Here is a 25,913-nt window from a genome sequence, read left to right on the forward strand (position 1 = left end):
GGCAGACTCTACAGACCCTATTGAAAGCCCATTATGCACCAACGCCATCCAAGTATGTGCAACGGTACGAATTCAGGGAGCGTAGGCAGCAAGAGGGCGAGTCCATCAGCGTATACATGGCAGCCCTGAGGAAAGCCACGAACCATTGCGAGTTCCGAGACTTGGACGAGGCATTGCTGGAGCAACTCATTCGTGGGGTCAGGGACATCCGTTTGCGACGGCGGCTGCTGTCCAAAAGCAACTTAACGCTGGCAAACGCCTTGGACGAAGCCAGGGCTAACGAGATGTCTACCCAAGCGGCGGAAACCCTACAAAAGCAGGTCGCACCAACGGCTGGTGCGAAATCAACCCCGGTCCACAATGAAGAGGTCCAGGCCGAATCGGACGGTGAGGAGGAGGAAGGAGTCTTCCACACCGGGAGGCCGGAGAAAGAAGACCGGGGTGACTGCGCGAGTTGCGGAGGGCAACACCAACGACAACAATGCAGATTTAAGGATGCAACTTGTCGGCGGTGCGAAAGGAAGGGGCACCTAGCACAGGTCTGTCGAGCACCCCAACCTTCCCGCCAAAAATTCAAACCGACCAACCAGAGCGCTGGAACGGCGAAGCGGCCCATGATTGGTCAATTCAAAAAAGGCGCGAAGTTGAATCAGACTGTCGTGAGAGTGGGTCACGCAACAACACGCCTAGAAAAAAAAATCTTTACGAAAGCAAAGATTGAGGGGGTGCCGTGCCGATTGGAGGTGGACACCGGCTCAGCGATCACGATCATGTCCTGGGACACTCTCGTGAAAGCCGTACCCGCCATCGCAAAGCGCAAGCTGAAACCGCAGAAATTAAGGGTACAAGACTACCAAGGAAATCGCATCCCTGTTCGAGGGGTAACGTCCGTCCACGTCGAGTATGGACACTACAAGAAAACTCTGCCCATCACCATAGTCGATGGGACCCTGCCAAGCTTGTTGGGACTGGACTGGTTCCGAGCATTGGGCATGGGAGTGACTGGAATCTTCAGAAACGAAGTCAACCTCAAAGACGCACTCGTGAAAGAATTTGGGGACGTTTTCAGAGACTGCCTGGGCAAGTACACGGGGACCCCTATCTCTTTTAACTTAGACCCCCAAGTTGCCCCTATCCGTCTAAAGGCTAGGAGGGTCCCGTTCGCCCTAAAGCCCAGGATTGACCGGGAACTGGACAAGCTAGTAAACCAGGGAATTCTAGTGCCAGTTGACCATGCTAAGTGGGAGACCCCTATAGTCACCCCAGTCAAATCGGACGGGTCGGTCCGGATTTGCGCTGACTATAAGGCAACGCTTAACAAAGCGTTGCAAAAGAGTGCTTACCCCGTCCCGGTGGTACAGCACTTACTGCACTCAATGGGGCAAGGGCAAGTTTTTGCCAAGCTAGACTTGGCCCAAGCCTATCAACAGCTGCCCGTAGATAGCAGCACAGCCGAAGCGCAGACAATTGTGACTCACAGAGGGGCTTTTAAGTGTACCCGGTTACAGTTTGGGGTTAGTGTGGCTCCAGGGTTATTTCAGAACCTAATGGAGCGGCTATTGCAGGGCCTACCAGGGGTGGTACCATACTTTGACGATGTACTGGTATCCGCTGAGAATCTAGAGGAATTAGGGGTAAGGCTGCGAAAAGTTTTGGGCATTTTCCAGTCTGCCGGTCTCACAGTTAAACTGAACAAATGCCAGATCGGGGTTGAGTCTGTGGAATTCCTGGGCTACCGGATAGACAGGGAAGGGATTCACCCCACTGAGAGCAAGGTACGGGCCATCAGGAAGGCCCCGGTTCCAAAGAACAAAACGGAGTTACAGGCATTCTTAGGTCTGGTCAACTTCTACGTGGTATTCTTAAGGAATAAGGCAACAGTAGCCGAGCCGCTGCATAAATTACTAGCAAAGACGGCTGCATGGTCTTGGGGAAAGGCGGAAGCTAGGGCATTCGAAGGGGTAAAGAATCTCCTATCGAGTGATAGCCTCCTTATCCAATACAATGGCACGCTGCCATTAGTGTTAAGCTGCGATGCATCTCCCTATGGGGTGGGGGCTGTGCTCAGCCACAGCTAACCAAATGGCACAGAAGCCCCTATTGCATATTACTCCCGAACCATGTCATCAACGGAAAGGAATTATAGCCAGCTTGATAAGGAAGCCTTGGCTATAGTCTCCGGAGTAAAGAAATTCCATGAATATGTATTTGGTCGTGATTTTGAAATCATCACGGACCATAGACCTTTGCTAGGTCTGTTGGCAGGCGACCGCCCAACGCCCGTGGCACTTTCGCCCAGACTGACCCGATGGACTATCTTCCTGGCAGCGTATTCTTACAAATTACTACACCGGCCAGGAAAGGAATTAGGGCATGCAGACGCCCTGAGCAGATGCCCGTTACCAGAGACTATCGAAGACCCCACTCCAGGGATACCAGTTCTGCTAATTGACTCTTTGGACTCTGGCCCAGTCACATCCAAAGAGGTGGCTCGGGCTTCGTATAAGGACATTACAATAAGAACTGTAATTGGTTGGGTACAAAGAGGTTGGCCCGCTGCGCCGGGTGAGCGTTTTAAAGAGTTTGTAAAAAAACGTGGGGAACTCTCAGCTCAAGGGGGGTGCCTGCTATGGGGGGATCGAGTGGTGATCCCGGAGAAATTGAGGAAAAAGGTATTGGATCTCCTTCACGAAGGTCACCCAGGGATCGTGAGAATGAAGGGTCTAGCGAGAAGCTATGTGTGGTGGCCCTTAATGGACTCGGAAATTGCTGAAAGGGTAGGGAAATGCCAGGCCTGCCAGGAGTCCAGACCGCTACCCCCAACGGCCCCGATTCGGGAATGGGAGAGACCCCAGGGCCCCTGGTCTAGGATCCATATCGATTTTGCCGGCCCCTTCCACGGCCAAACCTTTCTGGTAGTAGTCGATGCCTACTCCAAATGGCTGGAAATCATTCTCATGAGATCCATGACAGCCGAGGCCGTGATTTCGGTCCTACGGCACCTATTCGTAACCCACGGGTTGCCGGACACCGTAGTCTCTGATAACGGCCCGCAATTCACGGCAACCCAGTTTGAGGGGTACTTGGCAGAGGAGGGCATCCGACATGTCCTCTCGGTGCCTTTCCACCCTGCGACGAACGGCCTTGCAGAACGTTTCGTTCGGAGCGCAAAGAAAGCATTGCCCAGAATCAGGCCAGGCGATTGGCAAACAAAAATCGATACATTTCTAGCAGTCCAACACAGAACCCCCTGTGTAACAACTGGCCGCAGCCCGGCCGAGCTACTAATGGGTCGGAAGCTTAGGTGCCCACTAGACCGTTTAAACCCAAACTACACACCAGACGGTTACAAAGGGGCACCCGGTAAAACAAGAGGGATGGCAGTAGGCGACTTAGTGTGGGCACACAACTACAGCGAGGGCCCGACCTGGTTAGCAGGAAAAATCCTAGAAATAACAGGACCAAAATCATATCTAGTAGAGATAGAGGATGGCCGGGTATGGAAACGCCACATAGATCAAATAAGGAAACGCATAACCGGTAAAGCAGAATCAGACGAAACGGACCCTGACTATTCAATGTATGAATCCACCACTGACTCAAACCCGGGGCAAACGCGGGACTTATCTGAGTTCCAGGAGGTCCAGCGACGCCAACCGGTTCCTCCTGAAAACAGCAGGGACAACTCTGCCAATAATCCAGGGCCGGATGGCCTAGAGGAGGAGCTGAGAGGAACAAACAGTCCCTCCGGTCAGCTCGACTCACTCCCAGAAAATGCATTGCGCAGGTCCGAAAGAGTCAGGAGATGCCCAGTCTACTTGCGTGATTACATTGAAAAATAAGATGTTAATTTTATGTAAATATTGGTAAAGTGTTCTCTGGGAGGGAAGGAGTGTAATGTATCTTTAAGAATTGTGGAGGGAAAACTGAGCGGGAAAAAGCACGTTGCTGATTGGATGAAGCCTCTGGCTAAACTGTATATAAAGAGAGGATTTTCCCAGCCCGGGTTGCTGGGTTCACCATATAGTAAAGAGCTGTTGTCACTATCCTGGTCTCCTGCCTCGTTATTGCCCGAATTTAACAGGAAACATACACGATACTTGTTGAACTATTGCAAAGGAGAAAGGAAGAATACAATATTGCTTCCAGGGATGGCTGCTACTCACTGTGTCAATTTCCTGCAACGCCTTGCCATTTTCCTGATGCCTTTTTTTTAATTCCGCCCATAATTCTCCTAGCTCCTCAAGGGCATCTTCCATTTCTGGACTCCACCTGTGATCAGTATGTAGCAACTGCTGTATTTCCTAAGTGATGCAAATATATATACTTTATTTATTTATTTATTTATTTATTTATTTTGTCACAACAATATATATAAGTGTCATACAAAAAGATTATATAGTATATAAACATATATATGAGTAAATATTAGGAGGAATAAATGCTTAGCTGACGAACAACACCTAAAAACCGAACTAGACACTCTCACTAACGTACTAATATCCAATGGATTCCAAAGAAATAAGATTACCAAGCTAATCCAAAAAGAACCCCCCACTAAAATCCAAGACAGAGAACAAGAAAACGGCACAGCCCTCCTCCCATATATAAAAGGCACCACAGACAGAATCAGCAAGATCCTCCACAAACACAATATCAAGACAGCATTCTGCACAAACCAAAAAATATCCACCATCCTAAGAAACCCCAAAGACAAAATTGAGTTAGAAAATCAAGGAGTATATGAAATCCCATGCACCGCCTGCCCCACCACATACATTGGACAAACCAACAGAAGAATAAGTGCACGCATTGAAGAACACAAGAACTCATTCAAAAAAGAGGAACCAACTTCTTCCCTGGTCCAACACTTTAAAGTCACAGGACATGATATTGACTTTAAAAAGACCAGAACTATCGCCAAAACTGAACACTTTAACAACAGAATAATCAGAGAAGCCATTGAGATAGAAAAACGCCCACACAGCATGAACAAACGAGATGATACCTCCTGCCTACCAGCCATCTGGAAACCCGCCCTTATTGACAAATGAGTCCCTAACATGAGGAATGACACCAGACCCACACTCACGAGGTCCACACAGGATGTCACCACCGCACATCCACCCAGAAAGCAGACCCAAACCCACACTGATCATGAAGCACGACCAAGGACCAGAAGCCAGACCGCAGCTGCAACATTAGCCATTTCAAACCCCTCCAATCCATACATGCAGCAGACTGACAACCACTATGAAGATGTAGCACCACCACAAAGCCAAACAACAGCTATGCAGCTCACCAGCTCAAAACCCCTGCAGCACAGATTAGACTGAGCACAACCAAGCCCCCACCAACACAGGACACACCCCAGCCAATCAGAGCACAAAAACCCCATCCAATCAGAGCACAGCCAAGCTCCCACCCAATCAGTTCAATCCCCCACTACCAGTTAAAAGGAAGAAACAGCTGCAATCACACATTGCTCCCAGAAGCACGAAGCTGAAGCCTGAAGATGACGAATGAGACTTCGTCGAAACGTCGCCAACACACTTCAAATTTTACGCGGGAGAAAACACGAGTAACCGAAGACCTATATATATATATATATATATATATATATATATATATATATATATATATATATATATATATATATATATATAGGTCTTTGGTTATTGAGTTTTCTCCATAAATGAGTATCTTGGCGTTCTGACAGTCTCATTCGTCATCTTCAGTGCTTCCCAGAAGCACGAAGCTGAAGCCTGAAGATGACGAATGAGACTTCGTTGAAACGTCGCCAAGATACTTCCAATTTTATGCGGGAGAAAACCCGAATAACCAAAGACCTACATACAAACACCCGCGAAAACCTCAGAATATATATATGGTCCTCTTAGGAATGGGGTGAGGTCAATATTAGAAAGTTTTTGGTTAAAGCTTTTGGGATTATGGGAAGAGACCACAGAGTCAGGTAAAGTATTCCAAGCACTTCTGTTACAGAAGTCATATTGTCCGCAATCTAGATTAAAGCGGTTAACATTAAGTTTAAATCTATTGGTTGCTCTTGTATTATTGCAATTAAAGCTGAAGTAGTCTTTAACAGGAAGGACATTACAATAAATGATTCTATGAGTTAAACTTAGGTCTTGTTGAAGGCAACGGAGTTCCAAGTTTTCTAAGCCTAGGATTTCAAGTCTGGTGGGATAGGTATTTTGTTGTTTTCAGAGGAATGTAGAACTCTTCTTGTAAAATATTTCTGGACTTGTTCAATTGTATTGATGTCAGAAATGTGGTGAGGGTTCCAGACAGGCGAGCTGTATTCAAGGATTGGTCTAGCAAATGTTTTATATGCTCTGGTTAGTAGTATAGTGTTTTTGGAAAAGAAGCTACGCAAGATTAGGTTTACATTCTTAATATGGACTAAAATAAAAATTTGCCATTTACTTTATGTCATATCACTTACTCATTGATTTTATTCTTTAGAATATCACCAATGCTCTTGAAGGTCTCAAGTAAAGAGCTTTCATTTCCTAATCCTTTAAGTAGGAGATGCAATGGTTTTAACCTAAAATCTTCAGAATGCAATACCTCTGCCACTTTGACTTCCTCTTCAGGCAGAGCCTGAATAGAGTACATTATTATTCACAAAGATCTGCTCGTCAGGAAATGTAGATTTAATAGCTGTAAGCTGATGGAAGGTTGTAAGTGGAGGCAACTGAAAGCTGAAGCAATGGGAATGAGGCAGCACTGCCACTTTAAGAAGCTGGGTAAGAAGCTGCCTATATAAGGGAAGCCATTAGAGGGCGTTTCCTGCTCCTGTGTTCTCTCATAGTGTATCACAATACTCTCTGTGTATCAGTAGCTGTATGATCAGGTATTTACATGTATAAGTCTGTAAACATTCAGCTGTATATAAACCACTGTTAATTATCTAAAGGCTCTGTGTGCTTTGTTTTGCTCCTGGGTTTATCTCATAATACTAGTTACGCTGCCTAAACTCTGACACTGCTTTTCTCTAGTATTAATTGGCTGAGCATCAACTCCTTTTTATGTTGTTTTCCCTTTTTTCTAACCAAAAGAATTCTGGAAAGAAAAGGTGATAATGTGAGAAAATTAGCTGCAGATGGAGGAAGGCCAAGTGTCTAAATTCCCTCTGTATTTTATTTAATTTTATTTATTAGATTTGTTAATCTAATAAAACTACAGAGTTCTATGCAAACTGTTTAGAAAATGATATATAATAATCAGAAATGATCACATCAACTTTGATATTGACAGAGATTTTACTCATAGAACAGGCAAGTGGTAAGGAGGTGGCAGAGTTCTGAAAAAGTTAGGACTGATTGGACCACTTGAAGAAAACTAGCCTGAGACCAGGATTATCCTTTAACGTTAGCAAGATTATAGCTTCTCTTCTATTTATTTTATGTATGTATTTATTAATCAAACTTATACTTCTCTAGAGGAGACTCTGGGTAGTGCACAACAATAAAGGTCTTTTAATGAAATTTATTGACTGTATAAAGAGACGTGGTGGTTAAGACGCTGTCAATCGAAAGATGGGCAGTTCAGCGGTTCGAATCCCTAGTGCTGTGTAACGGGGTGAGCTCCCGTTATTTGTCCCAGCTTCTGCCAACCTAGAAGTTCGAAAGCACGTAAAAAAATGCACGTAGAAAAATAGGGACCACCTTTAGTGGGAAGGTAAGAGTATTCTGTGCGCCTTTGGCATTTAGTCATGCCAGCCACATGACCGTGGAGAAATTTTCAGACAGCGCTGGCTCTTCAGCTTTGAAACGGAGATGAGCACCGCCCCCTAGAGTTGGGATTGACTAACACACATGTGCGAGTGGAACTTTTACCTTATTGACTGTACTCAAGATTGAATGTGGAGCCATCCATAGGTTCAGAAGGAACATTCTGCTGCCCCTGTCCTCACATTTTCTAGCATCCATTCCCTAAGGCAGATGACTTACTCTGCCCAATAGTACATCCCATTTCTGAAGCTCACATTTTTAAAGTTTCCTTGCAGAAAAAGTATTTTTCTGGAAATATCCCAAAGGTGGGTTTTCCCCACCCAAAAGGCAATTGTTTTTTTCCCCTTGAAGATATTTCACTTCTCATCCAAGAAGCTTCTTCAATCAGAACTGAAGAAACTTCTTGGATGAGAAGTGAAACGCCTTCAAAGAAAAACCAAGAAAGTCCAGTTGCCTTTTGAAAAAGCACTTTTGGGACAACCAGGACCTGGATGACTGAGAACCTCCATGGACTTCCTGGAAATACAAAAATCTAGGGGAGCAAGAAAAAATTTAGAAAGAACATTCTCCTTTGTTTGTTTTATTTGAATAGCAGCAGCTTTGCGGAATTGATTTTCTCTCTTTATATCCCCGATATTCTACCACCTCATCCCGCTGCATGTGTAGACCAGATCTGCTACTCATGCCAGGGCCTGCTCTCCATCCAAGTGGCAACTAACCAGCAGCCTAAGGAAAGCAAGCATTATTGCTACAATAAGGGAATCCATGTGGGCTGCAACATGAAAAGGCCTTGGAAAAATCTATGAAACTTCCATAGAGACATTACCCGATCAGCATCCTGGCAGATGTCCTGAAGGTGTGCCTCTTGTTGAGGCAGATCCTTTAAAGACTTTGGCTGTCTGAGAAACTTCCTCCTCCTGCAGGAGATGGAGAAGTAGGCTGAGGTCATGCATTCCAATTCATCCGTTGATTACTGCCATATCAAGTGCACATGTGTGAAACAGCCATTATATATTAAACCCACAGACAAAGAAGAGCGTGTATTCATTTTATTCGCCAGCACTTTGAACTGCAACACATTTTAATGGAGGCTTTTAATATTTTAGGGGCCAGGCAAACACAGGGATAAGATTGCCACGTTGCCAAATAGCATCATCCATCCTCGGATGAAGTTATCCATGAGTTAGGAGAACTCCAACATTACAAAACAGAAAACCAACTTCCCCAAACCCCAGAATATTCTCGGTGGCCGTACAATATTGAGCAACTTTGAGAGAACTTAAAACAGAAAACCAAGGGGAATGGAATGGAGCTCCATGGAATTATATAGAGGTCTTCTGTACTGCAATTTGCCCACCTCGTTTGATCTAAATTAAAATGCATGACAATACAGCTTTTCCATGAAGCTCACAAAATAAACCTGTAAATATTTCCCCGGTCCATTCTATATACCAGGAATCATTCTTCAATAGTGTAATGGAAAGCACAGATGGCCCTGGGGAAATGAGGGAAGAGATGTGGCCTAGGCCAGGGGTCTCCAATCTTGGCAACTTTAAGACTTGTGGACTTCAACTCCTAGAGTTCCTCAGCCAGTCCACAAGACTTGAAGTTGCCAAGGTTGGAGACCCCTGGCCTAGGAGACAACGTAGACAAGTGGAACAGGGACTTTAAGACAGAGGAAGAAATTTAGGAAGGACCTTTCCTAATGGATCAAGCATTTAAAAGTGGTAATAGGAAGTCTGTACTTTCAGGATAAGTCAGCTTTCCCGGGTAAACCAGACAGGAAATATGACAACATGAACTAATTTTTTAAGATGAACTAATTTTCCTTTATTGTAAAGCTACATTAAACAAATCTTGCAACAGAAGTTTCTCATCACCACATTTAACTGCTTGATCTATTAGGGTGGGTCCATCCTAAATTTCTTTCTCTCTCAGTTAAGTCACTGGGGGCTCTTCTCTGATTGTTTCCTAGGTAGCAACTCTTCCATTTTTTTCTCCTCAAGGTCATCCACACATTCCATTACAGAGGGCTGTAATAAAAAACTGTATTGCTAAACCATAAAGCAAATCAAAACAAGTTCCCTGCCTGGATATTCCTACAGCTCCATTTTTTCCCATTTTCCAGTACACTTTCCCAAGGGCAGCGCTGTGTATGCCAATACCTCCTGCTATCACCGTTGATGGCTTCTCTTCCTAAGAAATCCGAGTTGTTCTCTTGACTTCTTACACCTTGTACTGGGATTTCTGGAGTGTTCTTTTGCACCTAGGAAAATATGTCCAGTGATTAGACAGTTACTAAATAGATTGTACCATTGGCCCTACGATAATGGAATCCTTTTCTGGCAACTGCCTTTAACCCAAGCCTGCTGTCATTTTACAGAAATTCGTGTCAATTATTTTGTAGCATGGCTGCTTTCCACTCACTCAAGAAACAAGAATAGGACAAGATAATTATTGAACATCTCCTGTTTTTTATTCTCAAATCTCCTTCCTTCCTTTATTATCCAAAAACTTATTGTGCCAGAATTTAATTTAACTAAAAATCCCAAAATGCCATACTTGTTCTGTAGGACTAGTAAAGGATCATCACTTAATAACGGGCCATAGTCTTCTCTACTATTTTACCCCAAAGCCATTCAAGGAGAAAAAGATATTTTCACCTACATTCTCAGAAAGAAATAATCCTAACTCTTTTCCACAAATGTATGAACAGAAAGTTGTGGCAAGAGGGCCTCTTTAACCAGTAGTAGCTTAATAACAGGCTTAAGCCAACAAAATGAAGATCAATGTGTTCATCTGGAATCAATATCAAAGATTCAACTGTGATCACAGATTCATGGGTTTAGTAGAGTATTAATTTTGATTTCTGTGATGTAACCAGATGTGGGGCAAAGGAAATTTGATTAGGTTCATTTTTTATATGGATGTGGCCCTAAATGCAACACTTACCTCCCATACTAGCTTTTCTTCTGGATCATCTTTTGAACTCTTTGTAGTTGTAGTCAGTACCTGATTAGGACTTGAATCTATAAATTCCTTTGTTAAAGGCAATTGTGGGGGATTGTCACTCCTAAAACGTGGGAAAGTAGAAAAATGGAAAAAATAAAAATAAAAGAAAATGATTCCAATAAGAATGGGGAAAGGAGAGGCAGAAAGCCAACATGAAAATCACTACATAATAAATCTAGCCCTGTCTCGGAGCAATCTTAGCTCTGTTCATTACAGCTGCATTATTTAAATCATTTTATGCTTTTCTGGTGGGGGGTGGTAAAATTATAAGCTTCCACAGGTAGAAATTTAAAGATTAATAAAATGAGTTCCTGCCCTCAGACTTGGAGGTAAGAAAAAATATTTTGGAGGCTGAAAATAAAACAAATACCCTGTTTCCCCCAAATAAGACATCCCCTGATAATAAGCCCAATCAGGCTTTTGAGCGCATGGCAATAAGGCCAAGCACTTATTTCAGGGTTCAAAAAAATATAAGACAGGGTCTTATTTTCGGGGAAACACAGTATAAGGACTAGTGAGGGTAGAGGTTTGTTCTCCGGGCTTGTGGTTTGGTTTCTGAAAGTTTTGTTACCAGGCTAGGTAACATCTTCAGCGGTATAAGTAACATCCTACACCCAAGCTACAGATATTCATCACTACCGCATAAGGACTAGTTTTTAAGGTAGAATTTAAGAGACCTTAAAACATCTTCTCCAAACTGTTGTCCTCTAGATACTGTATATGAAACTATCCATCCAGAATAGTCATTTAAGTTGATTCTGGATTATAGTTTATAGATCACATACCAAGCCATCTCCTTTTAACTTTTACCCATAAAGTCCTTGGGGCTCCTTTTATTCCAGCTTTTCTCTGCACTTAGTCCAGGTTTGCTCAGCTACAGGAACGTTAAGATGTATACACTTCAACTGCTAGAATTCTCCAGTCAGCATGCTGGCTAGGGAATTCTGGGAGTTGAAGTCTGTGCATCTTTAAATTGTTGAGGTTGAGAAACTGGTTTAACAGATTTACTTACTTAAATCTTTTACTTAAAAAGGTGGTGCTTTGTGCAAAGCCTGAACAAACTCGAATGATGGCTAAACTCTTAATTTTGCTTTGCTGCTGAAGCAGAGACCATGATAGTTCCTGGGTCTTTGTGAACTTTTGCTGAATGCCTTCTTCAGTCAGTCACACCAGAAAAGATAGGATGTGCTGATGGTTAACTCTAGTTTTTTTTTTAAACTATCAATTCCAAAATTAGATGCTTCATAAATAAAGTACTTAACTAAAAGCTATGAAAGGAGTTACAGATCAAATATTCAGCAAATACCTCAACAGTTGCTGTAACCGGGCCCAGCTCTCCTTGATATCGTGGTGTTTGAGGGACACTTGTGCTGCCAGACTGGGGTGAAGGCTTATAAGCTGTGACATGGTCACATCTAGCATCTAAAGGTATGGAAAAGGTACAACATGAATTATTGGGTTTGGTAACTGGCCATCTGCCATTGGCTGGGCCCGTGCAACTTGACCCACCAAACCAAAGACATCACACTTGGCATGTGCTTTGTGGCCAGCAAGTGCTTGCCAAGTTCTGTTTTTCAGTTACGGGCTACAGAAAGCTCTATTGAGCTCTTCATGAGCCAAATACGGCTTGATGAGTCACATTGCGCACATCTAACTTATAACATCTCCAAAGAAAGGTTTTGGATCAGCTCTTCAGATGCAAATGCATATCAACAAGGACATTTTTTTTTAAGGAGCTAGGGCTTCTGCTGAGAAGTTAGCTTCCTAACTTTTTAAACTGTTTCAACTCCTACCCTCAAAACGACATTATAGAGCACTGCACACCAGAACAACTAGACACAAGAACAGTTTTTTCCCGAAGGCCATCACTCTGCTGAACAAATAATTCCCTCAACACTGTCAAACTATTTACTAAATCTGCACTACTATTAATCTTCTCATCGTTCTCATCACCAATCTCTTTCCACTTATGACTGTATGACTGTAACTTTGTTGCTGGCAATCCTTATGATTTATATTGATATATTGACCATCAATTGTGTTGTAAATGTTGTACCTTGATGAACGTATCTTTTCTTTTATGTACACTGAGAGCATAGGCACCAAGACAAATTCCTTGTGTGTCCAATCACACTTGGCCAATAAAAAATTCTATTCTATTCTATTCTATTCTATTCTATTCTATTCTATTCTATTCTATTCTATTCTATTCTTCTATTCTATTCTATTCTATTCTATTCTATTCTATTCTATTCTATTCTATTCTATTCTAACACAGTATAACCACTAGTATGATGGACCACTGACTCTGAATATAGTTCAGGAGCTGAAGTGCAGGACCAAAATCAGAACCCAGCATGGTTAGGGATTTGGGGATTGAATTTAACAGATCTGGAAGTGGCCAGATTGGAGAAAGGGACCTATTGGAGAAAGAGGGACAGAGAGACAGTTCTAAGCAATGGTGATAGTAATGCTAAATTCTATCAAGAGCGTTTAAAGGAACTTGATGTTTCACTTAAAGAAGAAAAAGGTAAGGAGAGACATGATAGCAATCTTTCAATACATGAAGGGATGTCACAGTAGAGAGGGCGTAGATTTATTCTTTTTAGCACCTGGGGCAATAAACCATGGTATCCTGCTGCGCCGGTTGGAGGGATTGGGAGTGGGAGGCACCGTTTATCGGTGGTTCTCCTCCTATCTCTCCGATCGGTCGCAGACGGTGTTGAGGGGGGGGCAGAGGTCGGCTCCGAGGCGCCTCACTTGTGGGGTGCCGCAGGGGTCGATTCTCTCGCCCCTTTTGTTCAACATCTATATGAAGCCGCTGGGTGAGATCATCAGTGGCTTCGGTGTGAGGTACCAGCTGTACGCTGATGACACCCAGCTGTACTTTTCCACACCGGGCCACCCCAATGAAGCTCTTGAAGTGCTGTCCCGGTGTCTGGAAGCCGTACGGGTCTGGATGGGGAGAAACAGGCTCAAGCTCAATCCCTCCAAGACAGAGTGGCTGTGGATGCCGGCATCCCGGTACAGTCAGCTGCAACGCGGCTGACTGTTGAAGCAGTCATTGGCCCCGACGGAGAGGGTGCGTAACTTGGGCGTCCTCCTGGATGAACGGCTGTCCTTTGAAGATCATTTGGCGGCCGTCTCCAGGAGAGCTTTTTACCAGGTTCGCCTGGTACGCCAGTTGCGCCCCTTTCTGGACCGGGATGCCCTATGCACGGTCACTCACGCCCTCGTGACGTCTCGCCTGGATTACTGCAATGCTCTCTACATGGGGCTCCCCTTGAAGGGCATCCGGAGACTGCAGTTAGTCCAGAATGCGGCTGCGGGTGATAGAAGGAGCCCCTCGTGGCTCCCGGGTGACACCTATCCTGCGCAGACTGCACTGGCTACCTGTGGCCTTCCGGGTGCGCTTCAAGGTGTTGGTGACCACCTTTAAAGCGCTCCATGGCATAGGGCCGGGCTATTTACGGGACCGCCTTCTGCTACCGAATACCTCTCACCGACCCGTGCGCTCTCACAGAGAGGGACTCCTCAGGGTGCCGTCAGCTAGGCAGTGCCGTCTGGCGACGCCCAGGGGAAGGGCCTTCTCTGTGGGGGCTCCCGCCCTCTGGAACGAGCTCCCCCCAGGACTTCGCCAACTCTCGGACCTTAGAACCTTCCGTCGTGAGCTTAAAACACACTTATTTAGGTGCGCAGGACTGGACTAGGTTTTTTAGATTTTTAAATTTTTGAAATTTTAAATTTTATATTGATTTTAATTGGTTTTGGTAATCAGGCTGGTTAGAATAAGTTTTTTATTTGTGTTTTAATCTGTATTTATATGTCCTTTTTATATGCCTGTTAACCGCCCTGAGTCCCTCGGGAGATAGGGCGGTATACAAATGTGATCAATAAATAAAATAAATAAATAAATATAAGAAACAACTGTTGGAAATCCAAATTTGAATTAATGGGGATTTCCTGATTACATAAGCTACTCAGCAATGGAACAGCCTTCCTCCTTAAGTTGTGAGTGCTCTATCACTGGAGGTTTTCAATAAAAGACTGGACAGCCATTTGTCCAGAATGGTATGAGGATTCCTGTACTTGACAGGAGGTATGAGATATCTTCTATACCTATTGATGCTATGAAGGATTTATGATGCCTGTGATTCTTTATGGCAGGGATCTCCAACCTTGGTCCCTTTAAGACTTGTGGACTTCAACTCCCAGAGTCCCTCAGCCAGCAAAGCTGGCTGAGGAACTCTGGGAGTTGAAGTCCACAAGTCTTAAAGGGACCAAGGTTGGAGACCCTTGCTCTACGGAACCAATCACAAAGGAAGATGGTGGGTTCTTATTTACTGGATATGTTCAAGCAGAAGCTGGATAGAAATCTGTTGGGAGTACTTTTTTTTTTTTTGTTTACATTTATACCCCGCCCTTCTCCGAAGACTCAGGGCGGCTTACAGTGTATAAGGCAATAGTCTCATTCTATTTGTATATTTTTACAAAGTCAACTTATTGCCCCCCCAACAATCTGGGTCCTCATTTTATCTACCTTATAAAGGATGGAAGGCTGAGTCAACCTTGGGCCGGGCTCGAACCTGCAGTAATTGCAGGCTTTGTGTTCTTAATAACAGGCCTTACCAGCCTGAGCTAAACCGGCCCCAAGTACTTTAACTTGGATTCTTGCACTGAGTAGCAGGTTGGATCTAATAATCTAAATGGGTCCTCTATGATCTGAAAATATTGTTCTTTTTCGGCTTAAGTATTCCAGATAATAATTCCATTACTTACCATGACCTGGCTGGCAATATCTCTGATATCCATGTCTGGACTTGACTCAGATTCATTCTGTTTTCTTTCTCCATAAAGATGCCTCAACTGTAACAGAAAAGATAGACTTTATACCTAGAGAGACAGGTAGCAATCTAATCCTGGTTTTGGGGTTATCCACTACCCACTTCTCAAAATATATGGAACCATGCTCAGAATATCTATTAATGTTACTTTAATAGTAACATTAAAGGTTAATTAACCTTAATTTTTTAAAAAAATTAAATTCTTAAAGTTTGCATTTTTGTATGATCCAAGTCAAGATTTCTGAGCTTCAGGACAACTTCTAAATCTAACTGGGTGAATAATATCAATTATAAATCTTCATATAACGGGACCGCCTACTGCCACCGATTGCCTCCTACCGACCCGTCCGCTCTCACAGAGAGGGACTCCTTAGGGTGCCGTCCGCCAGGCAGTGCCAACTGGTGACACCCAGAGGAAGGGCTTTCTCTGTGGGGGCTCCCACCCTCTGGAACGAGCTTCCCCCAGGGCTTCGCCAACTTCCTGACCTCCGAACCTTCTGCCGCGAGCTTAAGACACATCTATTTATTTGTGCAGGGCTAGCCTAGGGTTTTAGTTTTAAATTTAGTTTTTAATGGGGTTTTATATTATTTTAGTGATATTTTTAATTCGGCCTAATTAATAAGTTTTTTAACTGTTGTTTTTACTTGTATTATTCATGTTTTTATCTGGCTATAAACCGCCCTGAGTCCTTCGGGAGATAGGGCGGTATAAAAATTCGAATAAATAAATAAATAAATAAAAATAAATAAATCCACTCCTCTGCTTGCAATAAATACCTTATACCACCAGACTCCAAATTTTGGGCTTTGGGCAATTTAGCACTATGCAGACTTCAATCTGACCTAAGCATAGTACATAAAATTATCTACCACAATGTTCTACCTGTCAATGACTACTTCAGCTTCAACCACAACAATACACGAGCAAATAATAGATACAAACTCAAAGTAAACCGCTCCAAACTTGATTGCAGAAAATATGACTTCAGTAACAGAGTGGTCAATGCCTGGAATGCACTACCTGACTCTGTAGTTTCTTCCCCAAACCCCCAAAACTTTAAGCTTAAACTGTCTACTGTTGACCTCACCCCATTCCTAAGAGGTCTATAAGGGGTGTGCATAAGTGCGCCCGTGTGCCTACCATCCCTGTCCTAATATTGCATTTTTACTTACTCTTTTCATGTAACCAAATTATGTTTATACTTTTACCTGTTATCTTATATATGTTTGACAAATAAAATAAATAAATAAATAAAAATTGTAAAGTTAGAAATTGTACAGCAGCTTTACCCAACCTTGTTAGAAGCTGAAATACAGGACATCTGTTAAGGAAGGCAAAATTACAGCATCAAACCATTGCTCATTATACTACTCTTTATAAAGTAAGATGGTATAGATAGAACTGTATGCTGTGAAATATTTCAGGGAAAGGAGCAGTATTCCTTCTTGGCTACAGGGTTGACTATCCAATCTTGCCACAATCAGCTTGCTGGATATAGGATAACTGAAGTCTGGATTAAACTGCACATAATCGAGGGGCTTGGGTAAAAATAACGCATCCTGCCAAACCAAATACATGCTTCTAGGTAATCCAATGATCCAGATCTATTTTTATGGTGCATCTCATCTGGAATGTCATCTCATCCCTTAGTACCTTTGCATGGATGACTGAAAGGAGCACATCTGCTTGCTGGAGGAAAGAAGCTGCTTCTAGTGCCTGCTGCAGGGTTTCATGATGTTCCTTTAATGTCCTCTGGAGCTGAAGCCACCTGAAAGGAGGGAAGGAGGACAGGTAAACAGTTTAGCTTTCTCTCCTTCTTGAAAAAGCTGCCTTGATTATTGAATTTTAATTGAAAGATATCAAGCATGGAAACTTAAGAGAAATGCAATCAGATGATACTCTAGCTTGTCCTAATATTGTCTCTGCATCAGTACGTCCTGTCTTATCAGTTGCTGCCTGGGCTTACATTTTATTCAGGTACTTGCGACGCGTCATGATACTTCTGCTTTCACTCTTCCCTTGTTTCTCAAGCTTCTGAGCCAGGCTATTCAATTCCTCATGCACAGCTTGGAATTGCAGCTCCTCCTAAATTGAGCGTAGGGGAAAAACAGAAGAGAGGAGACAATAAAGTAATGTAAACTTAGTTTTCATTAAAATATCTCTCTCTTTGCTCCAATAGAAATTAAACTGGCAACAAGTACAGTGCAGAGAAGAGCCAGTTTATGTGTGCATGTTGAGATGTGCTGTTACTAATCACATTCAGTGGATGTCTGAAGAACCTCCTAGTCCAGGAACAGATAGATATGTGCAAAGGTCCTCCTGGACATCCCCTGCTCTTCTAGCAGGAGTTGCACGTCCAGAAAATTCCAATATTCCATACCATACTGAATGGGAGGTGCTACTCCATCCAGAACTAAAGATGGAAAATTTCCAGGATTAAGAACCCAAACACCCGCAGCCACTCATTCTTCCTTAGATGAAGCATGAGTCTATTAATCCCCAGCTGAGTCCTCACAGCCTCTGGACTTTAGCATAAGATATTGGTGACATCATTTGTGCAGTTTGTGGTCAAGATGTACAACTGGGTATCAACTAGTAACCCTGTGTAGATTTTAAGGGCAAGAGTTGAAAGTACTGAGCCTTGAGAAACCACATAAGTGAGGAACCTCAGGCTTAAACTCTTCCTTCCAGTAACTGGAACCACCCAGAAAGGAGAAAAACTACCACAACGCTACTTCCTTGGGAATGAAACTCTTCCCAGCTAACCTGCAAAACAATACTTTGGGTCCCTTAAGAGAATTTGCGCAGTCTGAATCCAACACTGAGGAGATCTCTTCTAAGACAGACTCTTTTTGGAAATACAGCAGACACAGAAAATAAAATGAAAGTAGAAACATCCTTCAAATGCCATTCACAACACAAATTCCCATAAGGAATGTCAGGAAGATTACCTGCTTTAAGTCAAGGATCTGCCGGGTAATTTGTACCTTATCTGCTTTCTCTTGCAGTAAAATAGCTAGCAAAGGCTTCTCTTCCTAGAGAGGAAAAGATTATTAAAATATGAGACATTCTGGAAAACACAGTGACCATAATATTTACAGGAAATTTTAAAAGATGGAAATATTTCTTCAGAATACACACAGGAATTGTGTTTGTAAATGTGCATACCAGAGAAACTTGAATATTAAGATCTGTGTAAATTATGCAAAATTAAATAAGGTTGCTAATATTTTTTTAATGGGGTAGGATTTTCTACATTCTTTTCAAGTTTAGGAAAGAAACTCTAGAAATTTTTAAATTTATGTCAAGACATGAAATATAAGTGAAGGACAGAAGTTATGGATACTGAAATTAAAATGTTTAATAGAATTCAAAGCAAAAACAAACAAACAAAAACCTTTGAAGACTGAAGGGCACTGAAGATAAACTTTGACTACCATAAGGTTCTTCTGCCTTTTTCTCTGTTTTGAGCTTTAAAGAGAAATGCCCCAAACTTTTCCTTTATATAAAACCTTAAAAACACTTTAATTAAAGGTAACAGTTAAAAAATGGAACATTAGCTTGAGGAAGGGGGGGGAAGGGAGAGGGAAGAAATATTTTCTCTATCCCAAAGTAGATTATTAAGGAAAATTTATCCACTTAAAAAAGAAATCAGAGTAAATCATTACTTAAATGTGACAACCCTGAAGTCCCTTAAATATTTGAACCAATGAACTCATAGACCAAAAGTGTATAGACCTCAGCTCTTTATCTGAAATTTCTGGAGACGCCTCCCAGAGAAAGCAAAAATAAAATTTTGGGGGGTCTTTTTTTCTTAGCTAGGGCTTCTCCCCCCCGCAAAAGACTATGTTTGCCATTTTGGAGGGTCTTAAAGGGCAAAATGCATGTTTAGGCCTCTGTAAGATTTGAGCAGTTACTTCAGTCCTAACTGTAATGTATCTTTAAATATTTTGGCGGGAAACAAGCACGTTGCTGATTGGTTGAAGCCGCCGGTTAGACTGTATATAAGGAGAGGTTTTTCCCCAGCCCGGTTGCTGGGTTCACCATATATTAAAGAGCTGTTGTCACTACCCTGGTCTCCAGCCTCGTTACTTCCCGAATTTAACACTGGCGACGAAGGTGGGATCTCGAGGCTAAAGAGCACCAGGAACGAGCTGAACGCACGGAAGAACCGAACCCAGCAAACTCAGGGCAGAAACGCGGAGATGGCCAGCTACACTCCGCCCGCGCCGTTTGACCCATCCAGGGAGAAATGGGGAACGTACATGACCCGTTTCGAGAGTTTCCTCGAGGCTAACGAACTGCAAGGAGTTCCAGACAACCGCAAAAGGGCATATTTCCTGAGCCACTGCGGTCCCGAGGTCATCGACATCGCGGAAGCCCTGGCAGAGCCAACGCCGGTACAATCGGTATCGTGGCAAACTCTGCAAAATCTATTGAAGAACCATTTCGCGCCAACACCGTCCAAATCGTCGGCGTTTTGAATCTGGAGGCGCAGACAACAAGAGGCGAATCCATCAGCGATTACATGGCCGCCCTGAGAAAAGCCTCCAAAGATTGTGGGTACCGAGACTTGGATGAGGAGCTGTTAGAGCAACTCATCCGTGGGGTCAGAGACATTCGTTTGCGGGCGGCTGCTATCAAAAGCAATCTAACGCTGGCAAACGCTCTGGACGAAGCCAGAGCTCATGAGATGTCCACCCAAGCGGCGGAAACCCTACAAAAGCCGCTCACACCAATGGCGGCCGAAAATCAACCCCGGTCCACAATGAAGAAATCCAGACCGAATCAGACGGCGAGGATGAGGAAGGAGTTTGCCTTACCGAGAGAAGGGGCAAAGAAGACCGGGATGAATGCGGAAGTTGCGGAGGGCAACACCAGCGTCAACGATGCAAGTTCAAGGACGCTACATGTCGGCGGTGCGAGAAGAAGGGGCACCTGGCTCAAGTCTGTCGAGCACCCCAACCTTCCCGCCGAAAATTCAAACCAACCAATCAGAGCGCGGGATCGGCAAGGCGACCCGCGATTGGTCAAAACAAAAAGGGCGCGAATTCAAATCGAACGACCGTGATAATAGGCCGTGCAGCAACCCGCGTCGAGAAGAAAATCTTCACGAAACCGAAAATCGAAGGAGTGCCGTGCCGACTAGAAGTGGACACAGGGTCAGCGATCACAATCATGTCCTGGGACACTTTTGCGAAAGCTTTGCCGAAAATCGCCAACAGGTTCCATTAGAAAACAGCAGGGACGACTCTGCAAATAATCCAGGGCCGGATGGCCTAGAGGAGGAGCTAAGAGGAGCAAACAGCCCCTCCGGTCAGCTCAACCCACTCCCAGGGAATGAACTGCGCAGGTCCGAAAGAGTCAGGAGACGCCCAGTCTATTTGCGTGATTACGTTGAGAAATAATATGTAAATATCATGTAAATAGGGGTAAAGTGTTTTCTGGGAGGGAAGGAGTGTAATGTATCTTTAAATATTTTGGCGGGAAACAAGCACGTTGCTGATTGGTTGAAGCCGCCGGTTAGACTGTATATAAGGAGAGGTTTTTCCCCAGCCCGGTTGCTGGGTTCACCATATATTAAAGAGCTGTTGTCACTACCCTGGTCTCCAGCCTCGTTACTTCCCGAATTTAACACTAACCATCACAAAATAAAATTTGAAAAGAAGTTTTCAGTGCTTCCCACTCCAGAGCAGTGGTGAAATCCAGATTTTTTTACTACCAGTTCTGTGGGCATGGCTTGGTAGGCGTGGTGTTGCTTGGTGGGCATGGCTTGGTGGGCGTGGTAGGGGAAGGATACTGCAAAATCTCCATTCCCACCCCACTCCAGGGGGAAGGATACTGCAAAATCTCAATTCCCACCCCACTCTGGGGCCAGCCAGAGGTGGTATTTGCCGGTTCTCTGAACTACTCAAAATTTCTGCTATCAGTTCGCTGAACTGCTCAAAATTTCCACTACCAGTTCTTCAGAACCTGCTGGATTTCACCCCGGCTGCAGAGAGATTATCACTGGACACATCCAATGTGGTCCTTACTCAAAAAGGTTGCCCACTTCCATCATAGAGAATGATGATGCAGAAAAAAATAATAATGGCTCATACTTCTACCACCAGAACAAAATTCACATCTCTGAAAAGAAAATGTACCTGGGACTCATTTTTTGGCCTTATTCCTACTTATCCTACGTAATTACCTTCTGCCTGATCCAGGCTTCTAGTTGTTCAGCTTTCTGGTTGAACTCTTGTAGGCTCTTGAACCCAACTACTGTTTTAGTCTGATTTGTGGCCATGTGTTTCAGCAATTGCCATTGTTCTTGCAAGGTCTGAAGTCGTCTCTCTATCTCTGAGCTGGATTTTGGTTGGATCATCAGCTGTTCACCCATCTGCAGGAAAGATGGGAAAAAATTATTAACAAAGTTGCAACCACAACCATACTGTCTACAACCATAAAGACTGAACAGAGTATATACTAGAAAGTGAAACAACCATATTGTCTTGCCAAATGCATTTACCCAATGAAAAAAAGTACAGAAAATGAGGTTAGCAATCAAAAAATGAAATTTCCACAGCATAATCTATTTGGCCTAGATTGTCATTTTTTTTAAAAAAAAAAGTTTGACAATTAAGCCCTGTGAGAAGTCAACTGGCAAGGTTGCAAGATTGCTTTCAAATGTCAGCTATGAAAATAGGTTGTTAATAGAATGTAGCAGATGAGGAACTTCTCACAAATTGAGGATCAAAATCTACTAATTTGGGGGCCTGTTTGCTCACATTACTTTCCTTGTCCGGAAGAAAATCTGCTTTAATAGAAACTTCTGTAAAGTTCATCTTTATCTGATTTTAAATTAACCGTGGAATAGGTAAGACGGAAACAATTAAACATTAAAAACTTGAAGTTGAGCTTGACTTGGTGATTTCATGCACATATCCATGTTGTTTTCTTGGCAACAATACTGTAGCAGTTTGCTGTTGCTTTCTTCCAGGACTTTATTCTTTACTTAGCTGGGAGGTATTTGGTGGAAAATTCCACAGAGGGAGAAAAAATTGGCCTTTAAGCAGGGACTGGCACATTTCCAGCAGCCCACTATCTCATGAACATCTGCACTAGCTTTACTTGTAACAAAACGCGATCGTTTTATTTTTGAATGCAATTATGCAATATTTATTCTTATGTCTATTAACATGCTACACCGAAGGAAAAGAATACACACTTTGTTTCTTTTCCAGAAAAACATGAAAAAAGTTGATTAATTTTTTAAACTGGTATGTTCTCCCCTCTCTGGATGTTGTAGATAGGAGGAGGTTTAAGCCATTCTGAGCTACTGAAGAATTGGATGCATGTGTCTTTTTTAAAAAAACCTTTATTAACATTTAAAGTCCTAAAATACAAGTTAAAATACATCTATAACAAAAATACATCCGTAATATAAAAAATACATTCTGACAGTACATAATTCTTAACTTTGTACATCTATTCCCACATATTCCTACTTAATCAACATATTTATAAACACATTTTGTATCTTATTTTATTCTATACATTCCTTATTTTTAATTTCTATCCATTGATACCAATTTTCCCATGTTAAATAGTAAAAAAGGTATCTTTTTTTTCATGCAGATGTAAAGTAAGAGGAAGCAGCCCACAGACCACATTTTACCTGGTTCAGTTTGATGATGGTATTCTCAAAATCCTTCATCTCTCTCTGTAATATTTGAGCTATCCGTTCCCATTCCTGAAATCTGCAACCATCCTTCAGATCATGGAGTTTTCCTCGCATCCATTTTTCAGCCTGAAAGGGATGAAAAATAAACAGGTGGGAAAAATATAGATGGTTTGCTATCCTTTTTTTAAAAAAATTTTTTTTAATTTTTTTTATTTACATTTATATCCTGCCCTTCTCCGAAGACTCAGGGTGGCTTACATTGTATAAGGCAATAGTCTCATTCTATTTGTATATTTATATAAAAAGTCAACTTATTGCCCCTCCAACAATCTGGGTCCTCATTTTACCTACCTTATAAAGGATGGAAGGCTGAGTCAACCTTGGGCCTGGTGGGACTCGAGCCTGCAGTAATTGCAGTTAGCTGTGTTTAATAACAGGCTATCTTACAGCCTGAGCCACACCGCGGCCCTTTGCTATCCTTTGCTATCCTTCCTTCGGGAAGTTCAAAAGTCAGCTCTTGTGTGGGAAAAGACAAAGGATTTAGGGCGCTATGAATAAGATCTCTTCTAGTATAGCAATAAAGAACTCAAACAAGATTATGTACCCATGGTATTTATTCCAGTAGATGTTAAAGGTAAAGGTAAAGGTTCCCTTCATACATATGTGCTAGTCATTCCCAACTTTAGGGGGTGGTGCTCATCTCATTTCAAAGCCGAAGAGCCAGCACTGTCTGAAAACATCTCCGGGGTCATGTGGTCAGGATGACTAAATGCCAAAGGCGCACGGAACGCTGTTAACTTCCCACCAAAGGTGGTATGTATTTTTCTACTTGCATTTTTTATTTTTATGTGCTTTCAAACTGCTAGGTTGGCAGAAGCTGGGACAAGTAACGGGAGCTCACCCTGTTACATAGCACTAGGGATTCAAACTGCTGAACTGCCGACCTTTCGATCGACAAGCCACTGAGCCACTGTGTAAAGAACTATAATTTGGCAACAAAACTTAAATGAAGTGGCCCGCATGGTTTTATGCAGGCCTACAGTAGGTGTGCACATGTCACCTCTCCTGCAGGAGTTGCACTGGTTGCTGATTTGCTTCTGCATCCTATCCATGGTGCTGGTTGTCACCTTTAAAGACCTACATGACTTGGGACCAGGTTATTTGAAGGACCATCTTCTCCTGCTTACATCGACCCAACCTACCAGAGCAGGGAAGCAAGGAATGTTGTGGGTACCCTCTCCTAAGGAGGTACATCTAGTGGGACCAAGAAGAAGGGCCTTCTCTGTGATGGCTCCCTCCCTGTAGAACATCATACCTTCAGAAATAAGATTTCCACCCCCATCTGATCCTCTTTGGAAGGCCCTGAAGACCTGGTTTTGCCAATGGGCCTGGGGAACCCAGAGTGGGATGGAGCCCATCAAGTGGCTTACCCTGTTTCCCCGAAAATAAGACATCCCCTGATAATAAGCCCAACTGGGCTTTTGACGCATGCGCTAAAATAAGCCCCCCCAATACCCCCCCCCCAAATATTTAACTGCATGCGCAACCAGTCCCAACCATTTCCTCTGGTTAGGGTTAGGGAGACAGAGCTGGAAATCAGGTAAGACTGCAAGAGGAGCCCTGTCTTGCTCCACATGTCCCCAAATAATAAGACCTCCCTGAAAATAAGGCCAATCGCTTATTTTGGGGTTCAAAAAATATAAGACAAGGTCTTATTTTCAGGGAAACATGGTATTTGATTAACAGTTGTCACCAGGAGGGTGAGGAATTATTGCTTTTTATTGTTTTATATTAGTTTTTTTTTATCCTTGTAAGCTGCCCGGAGTGACTAAGAGTGAGTTGGGCAGCCATATACATTTTCTTAAATAAATAAAACTTTCTAAGACAATGAAAATAACTATGACTTGACTGCAGAAAACCAAAGATTTACAGACATATTGCAATGTTACAGACGTATGGACATTAATTCCCAGAATTTCTCAACCAATGTGGGAATAAAACATGTCTTAAAGTTCCTGAGGTTGAGAATCACTGGAATAGAGGATGAGGCATAAGAGAGACTTGTGTTGGACATGCATGCAGGTAATCTGAGAAATTCTAAAGTTCTATAGAGGAATTATTGAGTCTGTCATTTGCACCTCTATAACTGTCTGGTTTGATTCTGCAACCCAACAAGAAAAACACAGACTTCAGAGGATAATTAGAACTGCAGAAAAAATAATTGCTACCAACCTGCCTTCCATTGAAGACCTATATACTGCACGAATCAAGAAGAGGGCCGTGAAAATATTTACAGACCCCTCGCATCCTGGACATAAACTGTTTCAACTCCTACCCTCAAAACGACGCTATAGAGCACTGCACACCAGAACAACGAGACACAAGAACAGTTTTTTCCTGAAGGCCATCACTCTGCTAAACAAATAATTCCATCAACACTGTCAAAACTATTTACTGAATCTGCACTACTATTAATCGTCTCATAGTTCCCATCATCAATCTCTTTCCATTTATGACTGTATGACTATAACTTGTTGCTGGCAATCCTTATGATTTATATTGATATATTGACCATCAATTGTGTTGTAAATGTTGTACCTTGATGAACGTATCTTTTCTTTTATGTACGCTGA

General features: G+C 42.9%; 1 protein-coding gene and 1 long non-coding RNA gene across 7 annotated transcripts in view; one reads left to right on the forward strand and one right to left on the reverse strand.

Moving 5' to 3' along the window:
• Positions 1-24,027, forward strand: part of LOC131203419 (uncharacterized) — a 28,129-nt gene extending 4,102 nt beyond the window's left edge. Inside the window, exons 3-5 of the long non-coding RNA XR_009156385.1 lie at positions 17,265-17,405; positions 23,235-23,430; positions 23,967-24,027. This is a non-coding gene — a long non-coding RNA (uncharacterized LOC131203419). The remainder of the gene's footprint in view (positions 1-17,264; positions 17,406-23,234; positions 23,431-23,966) is intronic.
• The window catches only part of LOC131201901 (uncharacterized), an 83,737-nt gene that overhangs the window by 38,694 nt on the left and 19,130 nt on the right, over positions 1-25,913 (reverse strand). For 5 of the 6 annotated variants that reach the window (XM_058190646.1, XM_058190483.1, XM_058190400.1 and 2 more), the window contains 11 exons: positions 23,275-23,406; positions 21,808-21,996; positions 18,566-18,649; positions 17,581-17,699; positions 17,268-17,382; positions 15,549-15,635; positions 12,076-12,191; positions 10,710-10,830; positions 9,923-10,023; positions 8,584-8,674; positions 4,167-4,304 (listed from right to left, as the gene is read on the reverse strand). In XM_058190646.1, coding sequence (XP_058046629.1) covers positions 4,167-4,304; positions 8,584-8,674; positions 9,923-10,023; positions 10,710-10,830; positions 12,076-12,191; positions 15,549-15,635; positions 17,268-17,382; positions 17,581-17,699; positions 18,566-18,649; positions 21,808-21,996; positions 23,275-23,406 — 1,293 coding nt within the window. The remainder of the gene's footprint in view (positions 1-4,166; positions 4,305-8,583; positions 8,675-9,922; positions 10,024-10,709; positions 10,831-12,075; positions 12,192-15,548; positions 15,636-17,267; positions 17,383-17,580; positions 17,700-18,565; positions 18,650-21,807; positions 21,997-23,274; positions 23,407-25,913) is intronic. The other variant, XM_058190563.1, reaches the window with a different exon arrangement.

This window comes from Ahaetulla prasina, chromosome 1, assembly GCF_028640845.1.
Source record: "Ahaetulla prasina isolate Xishuangbanna chromosome 1, ASM2864084v1, whole genome shotgun sequence".
In the NCBI taxonomy this organism is placed as follows: Eukaryota; Metazoa; Chordata; class Lepidosauria; order Squamata; family Colubridae; genus Ahaetulla; species Ahaetulla prasina.